The sequence below is a fragment of the Ceratotherium simum genome, chromosome 9 (assembly GCF_057802395.1).
Source record: "Ceratotherium simum simum isolate JZ-2026a chromosome 9, ASM5780239v1, whole genome shotgun sequence".
NCBI lineage: Eukaryota > Metazoa > Chordata > Mammalia > Perissodactyla > Rhinocerotidae > Ceratotherium > Ceratotherium simum.
In genome coordinates, this window is record NC_141908.1 from 57,319,301 (window position 1) to 57,337,518 (window position 18,218).

At 41.3% G+C, this 18,218-nt stretch overlaps 1 protein-coding gene across 1 annotated transcript in view; it reads right to left on the reverse strand.

The window, feature by feature from the left end:
- Positions 1-1,087: 1,087 nt before the first annotated feature.
- The window catches only part of TTN (titin), a 271,430-nt gene continuing 254,299 nt past the window's right edge, over positions 1,088-18,218 (reverse strand). The window contains exons 297-314 of the mRNA XM_087435440.1: positions 17,585-18,178; positions 17,172-17,459; positions 16,767-17,066; positions 16,056-16,358; positions 15,340-15,642; positions 14,661-15,245; positions 14,226-14,531; positions 13,809-14,108; positions 12,573-13,148; positions 12,167-12,472; positions 11,200-11,793; positions 5,634-11,071; positions 5,328-5,522; positions 4,691-4,847; positions 3,292-3,983; positions 3,041-3,194; positions 2,213-2,515; positions 1,088-2,078 (exon numbers count right to left, since the gene is read on the reverse strand). Coding sequence (XP_087291566.1) covers positions 1,780-2,078; positions 2,213-2,515; positions 3,041-3,194; positions 3,292-3,983; positions 4,691-4,847; positions 5,328-5,522; positions 5,634-11,071; positions 11,200-11,793; positions 12,167-12,472; positions 12,573-13,148; positions 13,809-14,108; positions 14,226-14,531; positions 14,661-15,245; positions 15,340-15,642; positions 16,056-16,358; positions 16,767-17,066; positions 17,172-17,459; positions 17,585-18,178 — 11,693 coding nt within the window. The 3' untranslated portion in view covers positions 1,088-1,779. The remainder of the gene's footprint in view (positions 2,079-2,212; positions 2,516-3,040; positions 3,195-3,291; positions 3,984-4,690; positions 4,848-5,327; positions 5,523-5,633; positions 11,072-11,199; positions 11,794-12,166; positions 12,473-12,572; positions 13,149-13,808; positions 14,109-14,225; positions 14,532-14,660; positions 15,246-15,339; positions 15,643-16,055; positions 16,359-16,766; positions 17,067-17,171; positions 17,460-17,584; positions 18,179-18,218) is intronic.

The window sequence follows — 18,218 nt, forward strand, 5'->3', positions numbered from 1 at the left end:
TTGGAGAAGAAAACTTGAGAGTCCATGTGCTTCAGCTTTAGCCACTGGTACTTACATTTAGGAGGTAATAATTTAGGCAAATAATCCACTTTCTAGATTTATAATTACGATTATCTAATTGAAGTGGATAAATACAGATTTTTTTTGGCACTAGATATTTTATTATCAAGTATAGATCAGTTGTGTAAAAAAGCATGGTAGGACTATATTATTTAAAACAACTTCTTTAGTTCTGAGGACCTTTATTTGTTCTGTCTCAATTTGGAGCTGCAGTAGTCAATATGGATTCAGTTGCACAACTGATCATTTTCCATGAAGCTGTCATTTTTCTCTTCGCTAGAGTCCTTGAGGGACAGGGTCTATATCATCTTGCTCATCTCTGCATTGTTCCCTGTGGTGTCTAGCACAAAATATTGTGAATTATAGATGTCTGATATCCATCTTTGATGGATTTAGTTGATCAGCTCCCATAAAAATATTTTTCTTGATAAGTTTAGAAGATTTAATCTTTTTTTGGGGATTTTTGTTAACTTTTGGGGATAAATTTATCCATGAGAACCATATCTATGCTTTTAAAAAATTGTTGAATACATTCAACACAATAATTTAAATATTGGCTTTAAAGAACTTATTAATATGGGCTATTTTGAACTGGAGTTGCTTTATCTGATCTATGATCATTTCTGTGATTCATGAAGGCGCATACCTCCCCAACCCCAGAATTCCACAGAAAACAACCAACCATGCATTTTGAGGTGCAGATAGCTTGCTTTATTTTGTTGTTACTATCTCAAGGAGGTCCCACAATTATAACTAACAATTGAATTTATACCTGCATGAAAAGAACTACATCAAATTGACATTTTGGGCAGTTAGTAATGATGTTGTTGTTTTTTTTAAATTTAACGACAGCTTTATTTTGTTGTTATTCTTGTTGATTTGTTTGCTGCGGCTCATTGCTTAGTTGCCCCGGTTTCTCAGGTGTAATTTAAATTTAGAGCTACCACACGAAGGCATTGGCTGCACCCCGGGACCTCCAAGAGTTGGCACTGCTCCGGCATAGGAATACTTGAATAGCTTGGTTAAATGAGGGGATGGCCAGGCGATGTTACTTTTCCAAGCAATCCAGGCACCCTCTACGGTCAGAGACAGTGTAAAATGAGCGAACAAAGTGCTGGCCGTTGCACTTTGCTCTGGTAATATTTAAGTCATGATAATTTTGAGTGTGACATCATCAGAGAAAATGTAAGATGTTAAAGTGTTGCTTACAGGAGGGTAATTGCAAACATCACCAACGCCTTACATTTCTGATTCAATAGGTATGGTGCACATATCAGGTGATGTGCACAGCATCATCTTTTAGGTGGATAGGACATCTTCAATGGGGAATTTCTCGACCCATTGAGGCATACTTAGACATCAACATTATGTTGAGGCACAAAGATTGATTAAGTGTTGAGCAGGGTATTCGTTCCATAAGCAACTTTCTCCTACCAACAGTTAGTTTCAAAAGTTACACTGTAAAATGTCATAAAATAAATGGTACAAAACTTTATAACCGTTAATCCGGCTATATACAGTATGTACATGTCACTAGAAAATGTATAATATTCTTAGGTCAATTACGAAAAGATTGAAATGCATATTTTTGAACTTTGACTCATTTCGATTGATACACAACTACTTTTTTTTAAAATATTTACAGATCAGAAAGATTAGTCCATGTGAATCATTTGTGAAAGGTTAAGAATGAGTCTGAGTATGAGAGCATAGGCCCTCTTAAATGGATCGAATATTTATATTCACAGTGGCAGAGTCAGATCCAAATTCATTCCCTAAGCTCAGGGTATAAAGTCCACCATCTTGTTTCTGTACGTCCATGATGATCAGAGTTGTCAGGTCATCTGTGTTTTCAATAAGGAATCTCCCTTGTTGTTCTTGATTTTTAATTTTTCTTCCACCACAGGACCATGTTATTTCCGGAGTAGGCTCACCCGTAAAAGCACAGGCCACTGTTAAAACTTTCCCCTCATCAATGCTGATGTCAGAGGGAAGAGCTTCAATTTTAGGTGGAATTCCTTTATGAAACAACAACAAAAAAGTCTTAGGATCACTGAATCAATAATGATTTGCTTTCTACTGAATTGTATGCACTAAAGACTATACCACACCTCTAGGCTTGTCTACCTCTACCAGTAGTTTTATTGCTCACCTCTTATGCCTGCTTTAAGCATTCTACTAGTTGAGCTTTCCAGTTGTGTCATACTAGATTTTCCCATAAAACTGCTGGAACTCATTTCTACAAAGGACTCTTGCATGGAGGACATGCTTTGGGCAGACATGCTTGCAAATTTCATTTCAGTCATGCTGCTAGCGCTGCTGCTGCTGAAACTGCTGAAGGAGGCCTCCTTCTTAGAGGCAGACATTTGGACTGACTGAGACGAGAAGCTTCCGTGCAAGCTCGTGTCACCACTTGTCCTCAATACTACCTCTCTGGAAGGTTCTTCAACTAGAGCTGTGGAGCATAGCAGATACACAGTGAACATCAATGACATCTGGTTAATTGGTGACATCTGACATTGACTCACAGAAATGGAAGACTAAACACACACGTACAGAAACGTGACCCAAACAATTTGCTGTGGAAGCATAAGTAAATACATATATACATACATTTGTCAAGAGCTAGCTCAGTGTCTCCGAGAAACGAATCCTTATATTTCTATCATTACATTACATGCAGGTGCTAGAATCACTAGGAGAAAAATGATTAGTCGTATAAAAAATAATATATATATTGTGCATTCTGAAAATAAATGTAACAGGGCAGTTGGTAGCTTTGCTTTGAAAGTTAACTTATCCACATTCTGTTTAGCTATAAAGAAACTTTGACCATAAGGATGACTTCACACAGGAGGCCTGTGCCTCTTACACATGGAATTTAACAAGGCTCCTAAGAGTCTGCTATGCTCAGAAGACAAAGGCAAAAAAACACATACAGGCCTTGAGCGAGTAAGGAAAATGGCAAAGATATACTTACGAAGAACCGTTAAGGAAGCAGTAGCTGAACATTGGCCACGGAAATTTTTGGCCTTAATTGTGTACTTCCCACTGTCGCTTTCCGATGCATTTCGAATTTCAAGAGAATACACATTTCTGGAGCGACTTACGCTGATATTTGAAGAAACAGAAATCTAAAAAGGAGGAAAAAAGAAGTATTTCCTTGAGCTCTTCAGGAGTAGAGGTGGTATTTCAAATTTTCTTCACTAATATATTCATAAGTAAACTTACTGGCAGGTTGTCTTTAAACCATTCGATTTCTGGGGATGGCTCGCCACTGATTTCACAAGCAAAGAGAACATTTTGTCCTTCGTTAACGTTCTGAGATCTGGGCTGTGAGATGAAAGCTGGAGCATCCGCGAGTTCTCTGCTCAGGGTCAGATCATACTGACACTTGACGATTCCTTGGCTGGTTTTGCCGATGCAGGTGAGGATTCCTGCGTCTTTGTGACCAGCCTGCTTGATGGTTAGGGTCTGATCGCCGCCTGAGACACCGTATCTGTACTCCTCGGAGTTAGTAAGCTCTACGCCATTCAGTACCCATTTCACATCAGTGGCACCAGCAATGTTGGCTTTTAAAGTCACTTTCTGACCATCAGTTATGCTCATCTGAGTAGAAAATGCTTTAATCTCAGCCTGAGTTCTGATTTCCTCGGATGCCTGTGATGTTTTAGAGATTTCCTCATGGACAATGGATTTTTCCAGGGAAGTTGCTTCTGATTTCTTGACTTTTTCGGAAGTCAGAAGCTTTGAAGCTTCCTCTTGGAGGGCTAACTTTTCTTGTGATTTCATCTCTGACATCTTGATTTCTTCAGAAATTAGGGCTTTTTGGGAAATTTCTTCTTGGACAGCTGCCTTCTTCTGGGATGTAATTTCAGCGGTCTTTTGTGTGGATACTTTCTGTGCCTCAGTGTCTTTTACAGCTAAAAAAGAAACTTCTGTAAGGCAAACTTAACTGGAAAGAGGCCCCACCCTTTGCTCTTTTGTAGATTCTGCATGTGAATAATATACAAAGAAAAAATGTTGACTTCTGTATGCAGTGTAGGTAATACCTAATTCTTTCTCAGTCCCAATCTTGGAAAATTGTCATGCATGACTGAGATCAGTGTAATGATTCCTTGAACTAAACTAAATTGAAGATGATTCTTATGACTTAAGGAAAAAAAAGTCTTGAAAAGAATAGTCAAAGGACTTAGGAGATTTAGATTAACAAAAAAATTGACTTATGTTTTAGAAGATTGAGATGAAAGCAAACTAATTTTAAGTGGGGAAACTAATATGGCTGTTTAACTTTGCATTGCTTTTGAAAATTAGCAAAAGTGACAGTTTAGGGAAGCAGTACCATTTTGTACATTCACCTGACTTTATTCTTAAACATTCCTGACTCTATGGAATCTTATATAACACCACATACAATTAGGCACTTAATAAGTGCTTTTTATGCTGATATAAAAGTAGAAGCTAACTTCAAATATGTGTATTTCTACATTTGTGTACAAATGGTATTCTAGAATTTCAAAAACAGTTTTATTTTAATACTTTCTTGTGTATGTGTGTGTAAGGGAGAGTGTTCAGAAATGTTTTCTTAATATTGTTTTCTGAAAAATGGTAAGAATCAAAGCCGACCTACCTTTTATTGTTAATTTGCAGCTAGAGGACACAGATCCAGCTGAATTTGTTACTGTACAAGTATAAAGCCCACTGTCAGAAGTATCAGTGTTATGAATTTCTAAGAGGAATCCTCCTTTGTCTTCAGAGAGTTTATATTTACCTCCTTGTGTAATGGCCTATAGAATGCAAGTGAGTTGAGTTTTATTATTATTTATTTATTTATTTTTTAAAGATTTATTTATTTAGTGAGGAAGATCAGCCCTGAGCTAACATCCATACCAATCCTCCTCTTTTGGCTGAGGAAGACTGGCCCCGAGCTAACATCTATTGCCAATCCTCCTCCTTTTTTTCCCCTTTTCTTCCCAAAGCCCCAGTAGATAGTTGTACGTCATAGTTGCACATCCCCCTAGTTGCTGCATGTGGGACGCCACCTCAGCATGGCTGGACAAGCGGTGCGTCCGTGCACGGATCGCGCCTGGATCCGAACCCCGGCCGCCAGTAGCGGAGCGCGTGCACTTAACCTCTAAGCCACAGGGCCGGCCCCGAGTTGAGTTTTAAAGAGTGATTTAATTTTAAACTTTCTTTGGGAGATGGGGATGCGGGAAGAGGTTTGTTTTTGAGAAGATAAAATTAAAGGACATTTAAGAACTGGTTACCTTTCCATCTTTTGTCCAGATGACAGTTGGCTGGGGTTCTCCAGTAGCTTTAACTGCAAATTTAGCAGTGCTTTCTGAAGACACAGTTGTATCCTGCAGCCCAGTAACAATTACTGGCTTTGAGGAAATTGGTTCAGGAGCTTTTGGCTCAGTTTTCTTGGTTTCTGTTGACTCAGCAGTTTTCTGAGCTGTTTTCTTGATTTCTGTTGACTCAGCGGTTTTCTGAGCTGTTTTCTTGGTTTCTGTTGACTCAGCAGTTTTCTGAACTGATTTCTTGGTTTCTGTTGACTCAGCAATTTTCTGAGCTGATTTCTTAGTTTCTGCTATGCTTGACACCTGCTCATGGATACTCTTAAAGGCTTGTCCCATAAACTGGAAGTTAGTTTTGGAAGTTCCACCATCACTAGAAATCTCACAAACATATTCTCCACAATCAGATTCAGTGAGGTTATGGATTTTGAGCTCATAGGTACCATCTGCTGAATAATGAAACTGGAAATGTCCGTTTTCCTTCAGTTTCTTGCCATCTTTATACCAGGTGACGTCTTTTGCAGATAATACACTACTTTCGACTGCACAGGTCAGCTTTGCAATATCTTTAGAAGCTTCTGCTTTCAGGGACTGAGTTATCTTGGGTGGGGCAGCGACTGGTAGCTGCTGGAGTTTCTCTGTTGGTGTGGGTTTTGTCTCTGTTGGTGATACAGCTTTTGGGTGAGAAGTCACCGGTTCCGGGGATTTCACTTGTTTTGGAGACTTAACTCCTTCTGGAGATTTCACCCGAGGCTCTGGGGATTTGACTCTTGGTGGTGCTGTCACAGCCTTTTCGGTAACCCTGGCCTTTTGAATAGTCAGAGTAAACTGTGCTTCTTGCTTCCCTTCACTGTTTTCCACCACCACGCTGTAGTTGCCCTCATCGGAAGCCTGGACTGAAGAGATCTCAAAGGTTGATTTGTACTTTGTGGTGGTCACTTGGTGGCGGGCGGAAGTACTGATCACTTGTCCTCCACGCAGCCAGGTCACAGTTGGTATCGGCTCACCATCTGTATCACAAGAAAACCTTGCGGACTCGCCTTCACAGACGGTTATGGACCTTGGCTTCGTTAGAATTCTCGCTGCCAAAGTCGTCTTGATCTTTCTGTGTGTGGATTTTTCCTCCAGCGACTTTTCTTCTATTGCAGCGCTTTTCATTTCTGCAGACGCGTGGTGTTCATATGATGAGAGACTTTCCCTTGTCTCTGTCATCTCTGATTTCATTTCCCTGACTGAAGAAGAAGCTTCCATCTCAGATGTTTTCTTAAATGAAGACACCGCGTATGCCTCTATTTTCGTCAGCTCAGGGAAAACAGATCGGGGGACATCTTCATCTCTGCGCCGGGAAGCGTAGGTGGTATAATCCCCTCCCGTTACGTCCAAGGTCGCATAGTCAGAAGCTTCACCTTTGTAGTTGGTGCAGACAGCACGGTATGTTCCACTGTCATCAATATGACAGTCCAGAATTTCCAGGGTCAGGACCCCACTCATGTTGGTGTAATGAATCTTACTGCTCTCTTGGAGTTCGACACCATTGTGGTACCATTTAACCTCGGCAGTTGGCTTAGACTGAACGTTTAAGATAAAACGTGTATTTTGGCCACACGGTACCCTGTGGGAGCGCATTCTCAATGTGATTCTAGGGGCATGGTCCAGCGTGAAAGGCTGCTGACTCAAAACTTCATACTTCCTTTCTGAGGTCTTCTGAGTCTTTAAAGCAGCTTTCATGGATTCATACCTGGAAAAGATATCAAATCTTGCAGCCCTCTCAAATCTTGAGAGTGATCTCTCACTAGATACAGGGCTAGGGGAACGTGGGCGAGTTCTCTCTGGAGTAGGAGACCTTCTTTGTGTGTCATCTTCAGATTCATCTTCATATTCCTCAGCTGGTCGTGGACGTGACCGGATCAGCTCAGACACCGGTCTCATTAACTCAATATAAGTTGGAGACAGGGAGCGCCGTCGTCTCAGTAGTCTAGACACAGATGCGGATTCCTCTCTTTGAGCATGTTTTGAGATTTCATATTCTTCCTCAATTTCTGTTATTTCTGTCACTTCTCTCTGTCGTCTTGATTTCTTTCTAGACTTTTCTTCCCTTGACATGTGGTCAAGCTCGCTTTTGTATGCTGAGAGACGCTGGGTGGTAGTAACTGGACGAAGCAACTCTTCATCCTCTTTCTCAGCCATGATTCTTTGCCGTTGTTTCGGCTGTCTATAGGAGGCCCGGGCATGCCGTTCATGCAGTTCCGCATAACTGGTACTAGTCTCAGCCTTCACTGGGATGTGATAGGTTGAATATCTGAAGTCTTTCCTTGTTTCCTCCACCTTGACATGAGCTTGTGGTGAAGAGTAACGCAGACTAGATAGCTCAAAACGTGGAGGGCTTCGGCTTGGGGGTGAAGCTGAGAAACCTAATTCAAGCTCTTCTTCAAGACGCAGCCTCTCTTCTTCTGTCCTTTTCATTGCCAAGTAGTCATCAATGGGCAGGAGTAATTCTTCATCTGAGATGTCACCAAGAGAATGTCTTCTCGGTCTGTAATAAAAGTAATAATCAGGAGAAGGTGTACGCCGGCGTGCTGGTCTCACCATTTCAAGATCATCTTGGGACAGTTTGGGAATACGCCATCTAGGTCTGTATTGATCTGTGATGCGTGGAAGGGGCATCACATAGAACTGTTCCCATCTTGAAAGGCGGATGCGCTTGGGTCTTTTCTGTACAACTCTGTCAATTTTCCCAGGCATTTCGAATTGATCACGTATCTTTTTGTACCATTTCATGTCAGACATAGGCACAAACTGCTTAATGTGTTGGTCTTCTTCTATGGTAGTCTGTTTGTACTTGCGTGGCTCTGGTACTTCATAAGGCATACGGAGTTTTCTCTCCTCCTTCTTTTCTTCCGTCTCAAGTCGGAATTCCCCTTTTACGGTCTTGGTGCTTATAGCTGGTTTGTAAAGGATGGCAGCTTCTCTCAGAGCCTCTTGGGCTACGTGTGTCAGTGGCACACTTTCAGTTCCAGAAAGAATTTCAGCCATTCGTAGCGTCTTGTCAATTCGCCTTTGTACATGTCGTTCGCGCTCCTCTGTGCTCTTGTATTCATGTTTGACATACCTCAAGCGTTCCACTTGTAGGTGAGCCTGGCAGCTGGTGGATCCCGCTGTGTTTGTGGCTGTGACCCTATAATAACCCGTGTCTTCAGGCAAAGTATCCCTGATGTGCAAAGCATAATAGTCCAAGCCTTCATGGATAATTTCAATGTTGGGCCCGAGGGACAGTGGCTGACCATCTTTCTCCCATTTTAGTGTTGGTGTGGGGATGCCAGACACTCTGATCTCAAAGCAGACACTTTGGCCTTCTTGGCATTCTGCATTTGCCAGTAGCCGTTTGAACATGGGTCTTAAGGTTGTATCTGTTGGAGGTGGGTGTGGGGTTACAGTCAGCTTTGCTTTACAGCTGTCTTCACCGTATTTGTTCCTTGCCACAACAGTATACTCAGCATCATCATCTAGAGTTACGCTGCTGATTGTTAATTGGTAAAGACCCTTGTCAGACTCAAATGTGTACTTCCTGTCATCATCACCTGGTTTGATTTTCTGACCTGACTTATACCATGTTACGCGAGGCTCTGGGTGGACGGTTATAGTTACTCCAAACCGGACATTTTCACCCATATAAGCTGTCTTGTTATAGAGAGGCAGAGTAAATTCTGGTGGCCTTTCTAGGAGTCTCATTGTATCAGTTCTGCGCTTAATTTTCTTCATGGTTCTACGGCAGTAATAGTCATAAACTTCTCTCACACCTTTAACAAATAGCTCTGCGTAAGAACTATCTTCACCGTAGTCATTGACTACTTTGCATCTGTAGGTACCATCATCGAATTTGGTAATGTGTTTGACATACATGGTGGCCACTCCATCTTCATAGGTGATTTCATATTTCTCACTGTTCTCCAGCTGTCTGACACCAAAGTACCAGGTCACTTGGGTAGACTGGTCATAATTTTCAATTTTGCATACATATTTGACATGTCCTCCTTCTTCACCAACTGCATGCATTATCTGCCCAGAAACTGGGCCAATTTCAATGGACGCTACTTTAACTTTAGCAACACTCACTCCCTTCTGAGATCGAATTGCACCACCACAGGAGATCCGGGCTGCTGACACAACCATGTTGAGGTCTTTCTTGATCAGGGTGTGGTAGTAACGCCGGTGTTTTAATGTTCTGATGACTTTAGTACTGACTCTTTCTATCTTCTGCTTCAGCCATGGGTGCTGGAGTGCCTCAGATGCTGTCATGCGAGATTTTCTCTCTCTCACTAATAGCCGGTCAACAAAATCCATGGCTTCAAGGCTAATCTCTTTGAATGCTTCTTCATCAAAAGTAAATTCAGCATTCATGATGTTCTCAATTATCTGTTGGTTAGTTTCAGCCAGGAATGGATTGATACCACTCAACAGCACATACACCAGTGTTCCAAGTGACCACATGTCTGTGGCTGTGCTGACAACATCATGGTGGTGGACCTCGGGTGCATAATATTCAGGGGCAGTGAACATAAGCCTAAAGTTGTCCCCTGGCTTCAGCTGACGGGCTTGACCAAATTCTATGATTTTAATGATGGAGCTCCTTCTTGTTTGGTAAATGATATTTTCTGGTCTAATGTCAAAGTGTCCAATATTATGACTATGTAAGAACTCAAGTGCTTCGCACACCTGGCGAACATAACTTACAATTTCTCTTTCATTAAGTTCAAAAGCACTTGTATTAATGCGTTCAAATATGTCAAGTCCTGATATGAACTCAAAGATCATAACTAATTCTTCCATGCTTTCAAATGATTCATGGAGGTATAAGATGTTTCTGTGCCTAGCAATGTTGAGGATGGAAATTTCCTTCTTTACCAAAACCTGATCAGTCCCTTTGACTTTAACAAATTTGGCCATGTATGTCTTCTTTGAGGATGTTTCAACACAACGGTGGACGATTCCAAACTGACCACGCCCAAGATCTTCAGCAATCATGTATTTCTCGTAGAGTTCCTTGGTTGAAGAGTGAGATGCTTTAGTCATGGAAACTTCTCTGGTTTCATCTACCTCTTCATCGTAGTTCATAGCTCTGGTCTTATCTTCTTTGGTTATAGTTGGTTCTGAAGGCTCAGAAGGCTTGCTCAGGCCAAATTTATTTTCAGCTATTACGCGGAACTGGTAACTTGTTTTTCCAAATAAGTTGATCACGGTATAACGTGTTTCTCGGGCCTGTCCCACACGGAGCCATCTTTCTGCAGTGGTTGCACACTTTTCAACAATGTAGTTGGTGATTTTGCTGCCGCCGTCAGAAGCTGGCTCAGTCCACGTTAAGTTGACAGAATCTCGTGAGACGTCACTAACTTTGACTCCTCTGGGTGGGTCAGGAACATCAGCCACATCCAGTTCAACTGTCTTCTGATCAATTCCAAATCTATTTTTAGCACAGACCACATAGAAACCAGCATCTTTTCTCTCCACTCCGTTGGGGAAAACAAGTGATGTGAAAGATCTTGTGACGATAACTTGGTAGTGGCCATTATTGTCAATGAGATCTTGTCCTTTCTGCCAGGTGATCACGGGATCTGGTTTGCCACTGAAAGGGATCTTGATGCTGACCACCTCACCTCGGAGAGCGTGAACTGCTCCCATGCCTTCAAGAGTCTTAGGCAAATGTATCTTAGCTGGAACTGTATCAGAATAAAAGAAGAAAGAATGTAATTTAGCAATACCTAACACTACTTGAGTGTAACACCTCCCCCCTCAATGAATAATATGTCATCTAGCACCAAATTGATGTTTACTAATCTGTTTTTACCTTCCACTTCCAAGGAGGCAGTGCCAGACACAGATCCCCCTTGGTTGGTAGCTCTGACTTGGTAAACCGTGGCATCATCATCTGTGACACTTGCAATGATGAGCTGGTGGTAGCCACCCTTAAACTCTTGAATCCTGTACTTTAATCCATCTGCAATGATTTCTTTGCCTTGTCTGTACCATTTCACAATAGGTTTCGGGTGACCAGTCACTTTGCAGACCAAAGTAGCATTGCTCTGATATCTGACATGTAGATTTCTCAGTTCCTCTTTAAAGTGTGGTGCCTGAATGGGGACATCAGATGTGGGAGTGACAGGTTCTGATGTTTCACTCCATTCGCTTTCCCCACCTAGGTTTTCACATTTCACACGGAACTCATATTCAAGACCTTCAATAAGGTTTTGCACTGAAAAGACGGTTTCTCGAATTTCATCTGTTGTCACAGCAATCCATTTATTCTGCTTCTTCTCACGCTTCTCAAGGTAGTAATTTCTAATCTTTGCACCTCCATCACTGGCAGGTGGCTTCCAAGCCACAACACAAGAATCTTTTGTGACAGCAGTAATAGTTGGTTTGCCAGGAGCACCTGGCTTTTCTATTTAAAACAAACAAAAAAGATTTGAGTCATGTGGTGAAACAGGCAGCTTTATTAAAAGCTTATTTTTTAAAAATAAAATGTTATGAACCCAAAGTTCTATTAATAGCTATTGCAGAAAAATGAAATTGGTTACTTTATGCTAAGAAACTTATCAAAATACAAAGTTTTTTTTTAAAGAAGAAGCAATAAGGAATATGTTTGTCCTTTTAGGTATGCAAAAATTCAATTTAAGTGAGATAAAAGGCACTTGTACTTTATCCAAATCTTTGCTATTTCCTTTCCAAATTTATTTCTGTGAAAAAGAGTTTTACGTAAAGATGGAATTTTACATTAGGAAGATTGTAGAGGTTGTACAAGAGGTTGTACTCACCAAACGGACTCTTAATGATCACAACTGAGGAGACCTCCAGAGGGTCACTGATGCCGAAAGTGTTCTGAGCCGAAACCCGGAAGTAATAGCCAGCATTTTCTGTGAGGTTCACAATTCTACAGGTTGTCACTGAGATGGCTGAAGACACCAATTGCCATTCAGCACCTTCCTTGGCCTCACATTTCTCCACCACATAATTGGTGATCCAGGAGCCGCCATCATCTGCAGGTGGTTTCCAGCTGATCACCACAGAGTTCTTCAATAGAGCTTCAATCACAATTGGTCCTGTAGGTTTGTCTGGTTTATCTGTTGGGGGAAAATACAATTATAGTGGTTTTCAAAGTGTGTCTCCCAAGATCTTTTCTTTCTTTAAAGATAAAAAACACTGAAAATGAAAATAAAATACCTTGTATTTCCACATCAAGGATGGCATCAACTGTTCCGAGAATGTTGCTGAGCTGAACTTTGTATTTCCCAGCATGAGTTTTACGTTGGACATTCTTCATGACGAGATGAGTATAGTGCTCAGTATTTTCAATAGTAATGTTTTCTGAGTTTTGCAGAAGTTTCTGGCCATGGAACCAAGTGATAGTAGGTACTGGACGACCAATGTACATAACATGAAGTCGAAGTGTTGAACCCACAGCACCATAATATTTCTCTTTTAGTGGGTAACCGGGATGGAACTGCGGTGTTGCTTGCAAGAGAAGCTTACTACTGGTTTCTACTTCTCCAACCTCGTTGGTAGCTATGCAGGTATAAACACCTTCATCTTCTTGTTCCTCTGTCATTACTGTCAGAGTATGTGTGCGTCCATCTGAAGACATTTTGTACTTCCGGCTTTGTATGAGCTCCTTACCAAATCGGTACCATTTAATGTCAGGTAGAGGCCTTCCAACAATCTGGCATGAGAGTTGAGCAGCTTCACCCAATTTGGTGATAACATCCTTCAATTCTTTGCGTACTCCTGGCGCCTCTCCAGCTGAAGGATATGAAAGATAATATTAATACATTATTATTTCTACTGAATTCTCTGTCTCTGTTTCTCTATAATCCTCTGTCCTTGTGTATCAGGAATGAATTTATCCTATTGATTAATACTTTATTAGATACCGTAATTTATGTATGAGTCTAGTGCTTAAAAACTCTTTGCAGTGATTGAGGGTCATATGGAAAATAGGGATTCAATGAGCACATCATCATATTATTATGTAGAGTAGCTTTTCATGACTGGTAGGCATTAACAATGCATAGGGTTTTGGGGAAATATGAGCTTTCTCTATAAATCTGTAGTATCTTTTTGCCCTTATTTAGGTTCACTGAAGTGGGTGGGGTACATTTGTCGACGCTTCCAGTCTTGTTAGGAAGTATTAAAAAAACCCATCGCATCCAAGGGGGAAATTGCTCTAGGAATGCGCTCAGTTCACTGTACCTAACATCTGCTGAGGTTATGTGCTTAGAATGACTTCCTATAGGACATATCAATTATTCCCTGTGTATGCATTGCCAAAGGGAGTGATTTCTTTCCAAACACTTGCTCTCCAATAAAGCTTTCTGGAGATCTACTTAGTATACAGGAATAATTAGCCTTAACATGTTGCTTAGTTTGTAAATCATAAGCAGAGAATTAACGGCTACTTACATGTTAGTTTAGTCTTTACAGACATAGCAGTTCTTCGAGGTCTGCTAAGTCCAGTCTCATTCTCAGCAAAAACCCTGAATTCATATTCAGTAGCTTCCAGCAAACCCCCTATTGTGAATTGCCTGTCCTTGATGCGGTCCTTATTGCTCTTCTTCCAGGCACTGTCTCCAGACTGTCTATATTCAACCCAGTATCCAAGGATTTCTTTGCCTCCATCACATTCAGGTTTCTCCCACTGTAGAGTGACGCTGTCTTTGGATATTGAAAGGATCTCAAGTTCTCCAGGTTGGCTTGGCTTATCTGAAATGTTTTAAAACAATTGGAAAAAAGAAATCAGCTTTACTGCTGAAATGAAAGAAAAAGACCAAAGATGGCTTGCCTCTTTGATTCCAACCCCTTTGGAAGCTCTCTCCTTACCAAATGGATCTTTGCAAACAACCGGTTCAGAAGCAGGGCTGGTCTCGCTTAGGCCAACATCATTCTGTGCAATGATGCGGAACTGATATTCAGCATCAGGAACAAGCCCGGTGACTGTGTACATTGTGGTGGTTATCTGAGTCTTGTTGTGTCTGACCCACTTGTCAGTGGATGTCTCCCTGCGCTCAATGTAGTAGCCTGTGACTCGAGAACCACCATCGTCTTTGGGCCTTGACCAGGACAGGCTGACAGAACTCTTTGTTACATCGAGTACTTCTGGAGGATTGCTTGGAGGCTCCGGAGGGTCTAGGAATATAAGTGGAAAACACACGTGTGTTAGCATACAGTCCCAAATCTTGTAAGCTGGTGGCTTTCATTTCAAAACAAAAGAGTACTGAAAGAACTTTTACAGTGTGTGGTTGGAAGAGCACTTACTCAGTGGTGTTTTGGGGATGACTGGTTCCTCAGATTTCAAGGGTTTGCTTATTCCAAACTGGTTTTCTGCTGAAACACGGAAATGGTATTCCACGTTTTCTTTGAGGCCTTTTACCACCAGAGATGTACCTCGGACTCTGGAATCAATGGTATACCAGGCAGCTTTAGGCACTTCTCGCCTCTCGAGGATGTATCCTAAGATGTCAGCACCACCATCATCGGCAGGGGGTCTCCAGCTGACCCTTACAGAGCGAGCTTGTATATCGTCATATTCAAGTGGCCCTTCTGGAGTGTTGGGGTTTCCTATCACCCTGACCTTGATGTAAACAGCCTTTTTGCCACATTTGTTTTCCAGAACCAGGTCGTAAGTGCCAGAATCATCTCTGTCTGCTTCTTTGATCACAAGCTCAGTGTGAGTTTCAGATGTTGCAATCATGGCACGCTTACTAATATCTTGGCCTTCCTTGGTCCATTTACATATTGGGAATGGTTTTCCTTTGATTGGTATGGTAAGTCTGATGACTCCACCTTGTCTTACAAAGATACCTTCCTGGTATCTTTCATCTAGTTCATAATCAGGATATTCTGGGAAAAAAGGGAGGGTTACAATTTAGCATTTTTTTTGGTAGGAAATAAGTCTTAAGGCAATTATAGCAGAAAGTAAATGATCATGTCTTACCAAGCATTTCAGTGACTTTGACTGTTCCTGGTACCTCAGCGGGCTCCCCAGGTCCACCAGCATTACAAGCTAGGACACGGAATCTGTACTCAGCGCCCTGAGGTAGGTGTGTTAGAGTATACTCCCGAATCTTGGTTGGGGTGGTGTTACATTTGGTCCATTCATGTTGATCTACTTTTTGCATTTCAATCAAGTAGCCTGTGACTTTAGATCCTCCTTCATCTTCTGGAACACTCCAGGCCAGGGAGACTGATGTCCTTGTTGTATCAGTAACTCTTGGGTTTTGTGGCTTTCCTGGAGGAGCTGGGGATAAGAATAAGACAACCCCATACTTGTTAAAGTTGCTGCAAAGTTGACAATCAACTGTGCCACCTAACAAATTCAGTGAGTGTGGAAACATGGACTGTTAGCATTAGAATATTTTTTGTTTTGTAAAACTTCCATTCATTTTATCAATTAAAAATACTTAAAGCTCTTCCTTTTTCCTCTGTCGTAAATGTGCTTTATGATCACTACTACTATCTTACATTTATCTGCAATTTTTCAAGTGCTTTTAGAAATATTAACTTACTGGAAATATTCTATATATTGATTGTGAGGGTAGTTATACAACAGTACGTTTTCCAAAACTTATAGAACTATATAGTTCAGAAGAGTGAATTTTAACTACATTAAATTATACCTCAGTAAACTTGACTCATACAAAATATATTTACCAATTGGATCCATGGCAACAATGGGTTTGGAAGGACGACTTGGTTTTCCAGTCCCTCTGGCATTAATGGCTGTGACACGGTGTTCATATTCTAAGCCTTCAATAAGGCCAGTGGAACGGTACCGTGTCATCGTCACTGGTACTTTATTTACACGGACCCATCGGTCTGCTCTCACTTCTTTGCGCTCCACAATGTAGCCAGTCACTTGGGAGCCACCGTCATCCTCTGGTGGATACCAAGTAAGAGTCATGCCATCACGGGAGACATCAAATATCTGTAATGTTTCTGGAGGTCCAGGAATACCTGCAGCAAGACAATGGTAAACACAATATGGCAATATGAATAAACAGATAAAGACTCATACATCTGTATAAGTGCGTCTTAGCTTTTTAAATAGTATATGACTCTCGAGATTATTTTTCCAATGCTTTCCTTTTTGTACTTTTCTTGCTGTTTCTCCTTTTCTTCAATTCTATAAACATTTATTAAGCATGCACTCTATTTTTTTCTCACTATAGCATAGCTAGTTCTTCCTCCCTCCCTTCTATCCATGTTGAAAACTTCCAAGAAAAGGAGGTTTAGAAATCTTAGACCCTAGGTTAATTTTGCGACCAATTTTTACTTACATTAGGGCATATTAAAAACAAATCTCTTTTTGTTAACATTCAGAATCAGAGATGGGGAGAACAGTAGAAGGGTCCAAGGACTTACTGATTCTGCTGCGACATTCTATGATCTCAGATTGCAAGTAAGATCCAATCCCAAAGCGGTTGGTTGCAGCCACACGGAACACATACTCATTTCCTTCAGTGAGTCTGGTAAACTTAAATGTCTGTCTAGTCACTGACTCAGACACTGGCAGCCATCCTGGACGATGGGCATCACGTTGTTCTACCACATAACCACTCAGTGGAGCACCACCATCCAATTCAGGTGGTTCCCAGGAAATGGTAACTGAAGTAGCATCAATTTCATCAATCTTGATAGGCCCAGTTGGTGGACCAGGCTTGTCTATGAAAGAAAAAGAAATTTGGGAAATTAATTTTCACTTCAAATCAAAATTTGGTGACTGAACATCAACAACAACTTGCTTGTGTCTCTGTCACACATCCTTACCAAGAATGATAACTTTAATGGTCTCTGAAGTAGTTCCAGTTACATTCTTCAATTCAAGTGTATATTCTCCAGTATCTCTGATAGTGGTTTCACGGATGGTTAATTTAGCTACTTTAGTATGAGTTTCAACTGTGACACGGTCTGATTCTCTTAGTTTAGAACCAGCAAAGAACCAGGAAGCAGCAGGAGGTGGGCGACCAGCGATTGGTATCACCAGCTCTACTGGTCTGCCGGCTGGGACATGGATGGTCTTTTGAGGCATTGTGGAAAGATCGATTGTTGGCAACACTATGAGAAAGAAAGTAGGCATTTATTCTTAAGCATTATTTCTAATGACAAAGTGTCATGAATTCTGAATGTTTTCTTTATTTTACTTTACTGTTATTGTTATTTTTTGGTGATCTGGTACATACCTCTGAGATCTTGTACAGTCACTGCTGTGATGATCTCTCTTGCTTCTGACACGCCTTTCTCATTTTGTGCCCTTACTCTAAATAAGTACTGTTCACCTTCATTTAAGGAAATAACTGTGTGCTCTAGGACTGTGGGTTTTAAGGTGGCAACCTTCATCCATCTCTCAGTGCCAGCTTTGCAGGCCTCGAGAACATATCCAGTGAGTCGGCTACCACCATCGTAAAGTGGTTTTTCCCAGGCAAGAGTCACAGTTGATTTGGTGACATCGACCACTTCTAGCTTTGTAGGCACCAAAGGCACTTCTGAGACCAGAACTGCATCGGATGTTTCACAAGGTTCTCCAATGCCATAAATATTTTCTGGCAACACTCTGAAATAGTACATGGTTCCTTCTACAAGTCCAGAAATTCGGTAAAGTGTCTTGCTGCATTTGGTAGTTACTGTTTTGAATGCTCTCATGGCAGCTTCACGCTTCTCAATAATGTAGTTGTTGACAGGGGCTCCACCATCAATTGTGGGAATTTCCCAAGTAATGGTCACAGAATCTCTGGATACTTCCTTAACTTTCACTGAAGGACAGGGACCAGGAGTATCTAAAAAATAGAATGAAAGATCCATACTTCTTATTTCCCT